The sequence below is a fragment of the Podarcis erhardii genome (assembly GCF_964252035.2).
Source record: "Podarcis erhardii genome assembly, chromosome: 13".
In the NCBI taxonomy this organism is placed as follows: domain Eukaryota; kingdom Metazoa; phylum Chordata; class Lepidosauria; order Squamata; family Lacertidae; genus Podarcis; species Podarcis erhardii.
In genome coordinates, this window is record NC_138502.1 from 2,679,074 (window position 1) to 2,687,100 (window position 8,027).

The window sequence follows — 8,027 nt, forward strand, 5'->3', positions numbered from 1 at the left end:
TGACAGTTTAGCGGGTTAGCGCTATTAGCGGTTTAGCGGCTTTTAGCGGACCAGCAGATAAGCGGCTTAGCGGCTTAGGAAAAGGGGGGAAAAGGGGGAAAAAGGGGGGGGGAACCCGCAGGAACTCGCAAGACATTTTCGTCTTGCGAAGCAAGCCCATAGGGAAATTTGTTTTGCGAAGCGCCTCCAAAACGGAAAACTCTTTCGTCTAGCGGGTTTTCCGTCTTGCGAGGCGTTCGTCTTGCGGGGCACCACTGTACCTCAAGGAGCAGCTCTCCCCATATGAACCAACCCAGAGCCTGTGATCGTCATCCGAGGCCCTTCTTCATGTGCCTCCTCCACAAGAGGTCCACAGGGCAGCCACACGAGAACGGGGCCTTTTCTGCAGTGGCTCCGTTTGTGGAATGCTCTCCCCAGGAAGGCTCACCTGGCACCTTCATTACATATCTTTAGGCACCAAGCAAAGCTGTTTCTCTATAACCAGGGCTTTGGCTGCTTCTATGGTTTTTCAGGCCACGGAAGGAATTATTGGTTTGATTTTGTTCTTGTTTTTATTATGTATTTTCTGCTCTCGTTTTGCATGTTTATGTTGTGAACCGCCCCGGGATCTTCGCATGGAGGGTGGTATACAAATTTAACAAGTAAAATTAATAAACTCCTGAGCTGCCTTGGAAAAATCCAACATACCCGTTGCTTGTCGCCTAGAAGGGGAACCGACACTCCCAATCACAACCTTTCTGTTAGGAAGAACGCCCCCAGCCACACTCAGGATTAGGCTCCCTCCACCCTTGGCAATCTGCCGCACTCCAGATACCCTGAACTACCACTCCCAGCCAGGACTAGGTTGGGGAAGGTTGGTCAACAACACCAGTCAGCATGGGGGGAAAGCAGGGGAGCAACCAGATGGATCGGGTGCATTTGGGTGTCTGGAGGCGGTTGGGGTGTGTGGATGGTGGTCAACTAATTGAGGTTGAACCCCAACAAGATAGAAGTACTGTTTCTGGGGGACAGGGGGATTCACTGGTCCCGAACGAAGTAACTGTGCTCCAAAAGGACCAGGTGCGCAGCCTGGGAGTCATTTTGGGCTCACTGCTGTCCATGGGGGCACAGGTCGATTCTTTGTCCAGAGCTTGGACAGAGCAGCTTGGCAAAGCACCATGGATCCTCATGCCAGGGGTAAAGCAGAGAGCAGGCAGCCTAAATGGGCGTCCGACCCTTCAGGTGCTCTCAACTCCCCACAGTCTAAATAGAAACCAGAGGGAAACAAGGTACTGTTTCATTGGGCGACTTCTCCCAAAGCACCCTGCCGTCGCTCACCCCAAGGAGGAGACCCAGCCTGATCCAGCAGTAGCTGTGCCTGGAAGGAAAGACAGCAAGTGAGGAGCCACACAGGGACACACACACGACACTCGCTTCCTTATATTTCTGCCAACAGCAAACTTTTGGAACACACACACACACATGCCACAGTGAGGGCACGGCATCCCTGGTGCCCCACAGCTATCTTGAACGGCAAGTATTTTAAGCACTCCTAGAATCCTCCCTGGCAGCTGTCCCAGGACCAGAAGGGAGACCAAAGGGCTTCAAGGTAGCTCCTCCGCCTCGTGACATCCCAACCCATTTTCCTCCAAAACCAGTAATCCAAAACCAACATCCGTAGAAACCAGCCACAGGGATATAAAATTATCAGTGTACCACCTGGTAATAAACTCCCTGCCATATGCTGGCAGCATCTAGACAGAGCTGCTCCACACACACACACACACACACACACACCCCTACCCTCCACATATTTCACACCTTCCAAGTATCTTATTAGTCAAGTGTCAAAGAAACGGGCTCACGAACCAGTCTAGTTTGGGCTTGAAACTCTCAGGTGCAAACATGACAACCTGCTAAACTGTGAGTGTGGTAAAAGCTTCTCCTGCCTCCCCACAAACTCATGCTCCCGTTGCAACTTTCCCAGCATTCACCCAGTCAAGCTTTATTTCAATTTTACACACAAGGTAACCAAGATGGAGTGATCTATACGAGAACCGTGCCCTAGAATCCCACGTCTAAGGCCAGCCCAATACTTGAACTGCACCGGCAGTCCTCAGCATGGTTGGGGCACAAGGAAGGAAACAGAGGCCCACTAGAAACTTAGGAGAAGGAAAGTTTTACCTTTCATAATTAGGTACAGATTGTCCCCCCCCTTCTCTCTCTCTCTCTCTCTCTCTCTCTCTCTCTCTCTCACACACACACACACACACACACACACACAGCAACAACAATGGCTGTAGCTAAAGGAGCAGTCAAGCTTCTAACCAAACACTGAAATCTCCAGGATCTCAAGCTTCACACTTCCTGTCTCCATGAAAACCGAAGGACCCTGGTTTCCTCCTCCTCAAATCCCTTCTAATCTTTGTTAATAGAACCACTGGACCCCGATCTTGTTCCCACCCTCCAAAATCATCTGAAACAAACAAAAATAATGGGAATCAGATTGAAAAGCAGATTGTGACACCTCAAGATGGAAATTGCAAATAAAATTGTTTTGTAGTTCCTGCTGCTTCTAGTTTCCTTTTCCTCCAGTCCCAGTTCACATATGGGGCAGGGGTGTACTGAACTGGAGTGTAAAACAGAAACTGCAAATGGGTGCCCTCCAGACACTGAGGATTACAACTCCCACCACCCCTAGCCAGATTGGCCAAACGACAGGGAAGATGAGGTTTGTAGTCTATGACCATCTAGAGATGTTGAGAGAGAAAATTAGGTGGCAATCCCTGCAGATTGATTCCTAAGGATACCTGGAAAAAGCACCCAAAGTTTGATGAGGCTGTGAGCTGAAGGAACAGGAAACTGTACGGCACTATTAAGCATTGTAAGTGCATTAACCAATCAAAACAAGTTTTACATACGTATAGTTTGTAAAGGAATTTGAGGCTCAACAGACAGGCCTGACGTTTTGTTTGAACTGAGCTCCCAATCTCAGAAATACGCTTACTCTAAGGCCAAATGGGTTCATGGGAAGAGTTACCCCCCCCCCCTTGTTTTGGTACCCCATTGCTTTCCTATAAACTACTTCTGCTGTGACCTAAGGAAGCCTTTTCCAACACTGTATGCTCCAACTGTTTTGAACTGTAACTCTCCTGCTGCTGGTGGGAGCTATATTCCAAAACCAAGTTGGGAAAGGCTGGCTTTCAAGAAGCCACTTCAGAAGTGTTAAGTTACTACACTTTTAAACTTGGTGACACGCTCACTCGCTGCTCTGCACTATCTCCACTATCTGGGTGGATGGGTGTTTTTAGGGTACTTCTCATTTTCTTTAAAGCTGAAATGACACTTGCAAAACTTTTAGTAAAACATCCCCTGCAGGGTCAATGGTGAGAAACTGTAACCACTGGCTGAGAAACCATGGGCCAAATTTGAAAAGGCACTTGAAATGTCAACGAAGCCTAAAACCAGTGCATTTCCTCGCTAGCTCAATTTTAACAGCCACAGCATCAACCACACACCAATCACTTTAGGGTACCTCCAGCAAGGGGATACACCTGAGCCAAGGCTTTGGTACAAACCCCAGGTCAGGATTCTCAGCTCTACACTTGGACCTCACTCACACAAGCCAGTCAAACCCATACCCAGTATGTGAAGTTGTTACAACCTTCCACCCTGCCATGGAACTGGGCAGGTACGCACAAGGCAAGGCATGCACAAATATCTTCCTCTATGCACGCACACCCCTCGAAACAACTCTTTCAAGGAAACCGGGAGCATGTCTGCAGTAGCTATGGAGCTCGCAGGTAGAGCATCTGCTTTGCACGCCGAAGACACCCTGGAGAGTTGAGGCCGGTGAGCACAAAGAGCGAGCGAGGAGGACCAATGGCTCTGACAACAAGGCAGCTTCCTATGCTCTTATGTTGGGCTGGCGGAGGGTCACCCTGGTCGGGAGGGCAGAGAGTTGCAAAGCCAGGAGGATTCCCAGCTTGAGGCAAGACCACTCTCTCTCTCTCTCTCTCTCCCGCCTTGAAGGGGAGCAGCGCCTGGCTTTGAAAAGGGAACGCTCGCTCTCTGCACGTCCTCAGAGGCACTCTCGCCCTCGGAGCCCTTTCCGACCCGGAAGCGACCCCCCACCCAGCTACCCAGCGCTACTCACGGTGCGGGCCTGCCGCCGCAGCAGGTACAGCAGGAAGCCCCAGAGCTTGGCGGCGAAGGCGAGGAAGGCCCGGAGGCCCAGCAGGCACTGCGAGCGCATCATCCCGCCGGCGGGGCCCGCCGCGCCCCCGGCCCGGCCCAGCTCCGCCAGCTTCCAGCGGGGAAGGGAGGCCGGGCGGAAGGAAGGGAGGGAAGGAGCCGGGGAGGGGGGAAGGGGAAAGCGAGGCGGGCGAGGGGCCGCCGCCCTCCGCCTCAGCCCGTGCCCGCGGGCGCCGCCATCTTAGCTCCCCGCTGACGGTCGCTACCGGCTTTAGGGGGGAAGCGCTCCCCCCCCTCCCCCGCCGCCGACCGTAGTCCTCTTCTTCGCTCCGCTTCCGGGGCAACCGAGCCAGCGCCACAGACTGCTTCCGGGGCGCGCGCGGGGCAGCGTCCAATCAGAAGCCGAGGGAGACGCGGCCACGGCGCCGAGGAGCGCACTGCGCCTGCGTCGAAAGCGCTGGAGGAGGCGGTTAAGTAGCGGGAGTTGGAGCGTGTGGCGGTGGGGAGGAAGAGGCATGCGCGAGGAGACAGTCGCGCATGCGGCCAAGGTTGGGGCTCTGGGAAGGCGGCGTTGCGCACGCGCAAAACGAGACACACAGATACACCGCCAGCTGAAGGGAGGGGGGAAACACCAGGAGGGTGAAGTGAGCAGGCGCGCGCTGATTAGAGCGTCTGCGGGTCTGAGCATGCGCCGAAGGACCGGGGAGGGGCGAACAGGGAGGAATCGGCGCATGCGCGAGGAACCAACACGCTCGCTTGCTTATAGATGTATAGTGATAGACCTACACGCAGAGGGTTGCTTCCGGGCTCAACATGCATTTTTTTTTAAAAAAATAAGAATAAAAATAAATGAAGTATTGCCCTAGCTCAACATCAAAAAAACGATGATCATGGCCACTGGGCCCATCACCTCCTGGTGATGAAGGGGAAGGGGAAGAAATGGAGGCAGTGAGAGATTTGACTTTCTTGGGCTCCATGATCACTGCAGATGGTGACAGCAGTCAGGAAATTAAAAGATGCCTGCTTCTTGGGAGGAAAGCAATGACAAACCTAGACAGCATCTTAAAAAGCAGAGACATCACCTTGCCAACAAAGGTCAGTATAGTTAAAGCTATGGTTTTCCCAGTAGTGATGTATGGAAGTGAGAGCTGGACCATAAAGAAGGCTGATCACCAAAGAATTGATGCTTTTGAATTCTGGTGCTGGAGGAGACTCTTGAGAGTCCCATGGACTGCAAGAAGAACAAACCTATCCATTCTTAGGGAAATCAGCCCTGAGTGCTCACTGGAAGGACAGATCCTGAAGCTGAGGCTCCAAGACTTTGGCCACCTCATGAGAAGAGAAGACTCCCTGGAAAAGACCCTGATGCTGGGAAAGATGGAGGGCACAAGGAGAAGGGGACAACGGAGGACGAGATGGTGGGCCAGTGTTCTCGAAGGTACCAGCATGAGTTTGACCAAACTGCAGGAGGCAGTGGAAGACAGGAGTGCCTGGCGTGGTCTGGTCCAGGGGGTCACAAAGAGTCGGACACGACAAAATGACTCAGCAACAACAACAAGTATTGCCCTGCTGAGAAGGTCGCTCATAGAAAAGAAACGGGAAAGCCGGATTTTTTGCACAACTCTGCTTGGGTACAGGCGCGAAGAGATTGCAGCCAGGGTGCCCCACTCGGGTCTTGTTGTGCTTGGAAAATGTATTTTTGCTTTTCTTTTTCAAATATAGGTTTGAAGATGGGGCTGGACTGGTCCCCCCCAAGTCCTCTGTCCTCGCCCAGGCTTCCCACCCCCCCTCCTGCAACTTAACCATCTCCTCCAGCCTAATCCTCATTTAAAGCCATCCAGATTGGTGGCCATCGCTGCCTCCAGTGGGAGAGAGTTCCATAGTTTAAATCTGCACTGTGTGAAGAGGTGATTTCCCCCCCCCCCCCCAGGCAGCAAACGCTGTGTCCAAAAAGGTGGTGGGCTTTTCGCGGTAGGAGGAGGGTCCACACATGACTCTTGGGGCAGCCCAGCTTAGAAGGTATCAGGCATTGCAAAGGCGAAGAATTAGAATTAGAAAAATCCGACTATGGCACCAGGAAGGTTAAACGCCCCTGCACTAGATTGTCAAAAAAGGAAGAGGGAAGAACCTTTAAAGCGTAAGCAGGCAGCTTTCAGAAAGAAAGCACACTTCTTTGAAAGCAAGCGAGACTGTCTGAACATAAGGAACTCCCTGCCACTAGAGATTCAGCCTCTGCCTCCCGTGCCAACTTTCAAACATTTGCTGAAAACCAATTCTATTTCACCAGGCCAAGGCAGGCAGTTTTAAGAATGTATTTGCTATTAGTTGCTGCTTGTTGTTATATTTATAGTATTGGAATGTGTTTTTTTGGGGGGGGGTATGCTATTCTATTTGCTATTGTTTCCCTATGTTATAATGAAATGGTTATAGTAGTGCTCGTTTGAAGTGCATCCCTGTTTCTTTTCTGTAAGCCACTTGGAGTGTGATTTGTTTGCTTGTGTGTGTATGTGTGTGTGCAAAAGCGGCATACAAATAAAATTAATGAATTTTTTTTTAAATGAAAAAAAAAAAAAAGAATATATCCTTCCACAATGGTTAACTGTCATATGTTTTTAACTTTTCAAGGTTTTACTGGAGGGCTTTATGTTTTTATTCCTGCACACCATTTTGATATCTTGCATACAGCGCCATACAAATAATTTTATAAAAAGGAACATCCAAAACATTTATAAAGTAAGGCTGCCATACGCCCTGGATTTCCCGGAGATATCCAGGACTCGTCCGTTGGAAATAGCATCCGATTTCCGAAAATCGTTTTTAAAAGTCCGTGAAAACCCAGGTGGAAGGCAACCCATGGCCAGAAATGTCATTTTTTTTTGGCGAATTTCCTATTATAAAGGAGCATAACTTCACAACTTTGACAACACGCTAGAACAGAATTTATTTTTAGTTGTAAAAAAACAACAACACTAAATATTTGCCAAAGAAACTATTGTCTGAGAAATATTGAAATGGGTGTGATATGTCAATTTTCCCCTAAAAAATTAAAAATAAATCACCAATTCATGTCTGGTTTTTTAAAAATCTTCATTTGTTTATCCTCAAAAAAGCAACAACCATGTTCTTTCCACAGAATAACTTCCTGTGTCAACCCCCTTCTCTTTGCACAGCCATAGCAGGATGGGGTCAGGATTGTGTCCATTTAGCATGTAAAAGAGAGAGATTGTGGCAGCTCCTGCAGGAACATCCAGAAGTTTTTGGGCGGCTTCTGTGTCTCCCCCCCTCCAGGGAGGATTCCTTCCTATTAGCTGTGCATATCTATTCCCAAGGCGAGGGGTGATTTCCCCTTCATAGGCATAGCTGTCAACTTACAGATTTGAAAATAAGGGACCAGCAGCCTCGAAAATAAGGGATCAGCAGCCAAAATAAGGGATTTTCCAAGCACAGGTATGTTCAACCTCTGAGCCCCTCTGAGCCAAAGGCAGAAAGCCCAGCCAGCAGCCAAACGAAGCCTCAAGCGGTGGTTCCCACAGCGCAGCAACCCGGCAAAGGGGATGCAGCAAGGAAAACCACCGTCCCCTCTCCGCTGGGAAGCGCTGAGCAAAGGCGAGTCCCCAGGCAAGGCGGCCGATTTGATTGGCACCAGGCCTGCAAGCTCCACCTCCCAGTCGCTCTCAGACTCCTTATTGGGTGAGCAATGCAGCCAAGCAACACAGTTGGAGCCTCCCTCCTCCCTGGCCGGCAGGGAGGGAGGGAGGGACAGGAGCTGCTTCCTTTGAAACCCGGGAAATTTAAGGGACATCATCAGTAAGGGACAGCAGCGGGACACGGCGCTGGGATGAGGGACTGTCCCG

At 50.6% G+C, this 8,027-nt stretch overlaps 1 protein-coding gene and 1 long non-coding RNA gene across 2 annotated transcripts in view; one reads left to right on the forward strand and one right to left on the reverse strand.

Moving 5' to 3' along the window:
- Positions 1-4,425, reverse strand: part of CTDNEP1 (CTD nuclear envelope phosphatase 1) — a 28,574-nt gene extending 24,149 nt beyond the window's left edge. The window contains exon 1 of the mRNA XM_081835818.1: positions 4,136-4,425. Within this exon, the coding sequence (XP_081691944.1) occupies positions 4,136-4,237 (102 nt within the window). The 5' untranslated portion in view covers positions 4,238-4,425. The remainder of the gene's footprint in view (positions 1-4,135) is intronic.
- LOC309326839 overlaps positions 1-8,027 on the forward strand; it is a 163,304-nt gene that overhangs the window by 155,109 nt on the left and 168 nt on the right. Inside the window, exon 2 of the long non-coding RNA XR_014150374.1 lies at positions 6,859-7,527. This is a non-coding gene — a long non-coding RNA (uncharacterized lncRNA). The remainder of the gene's footprint in view (positions 1-6,858; positions 7,528-8,027) is intronic.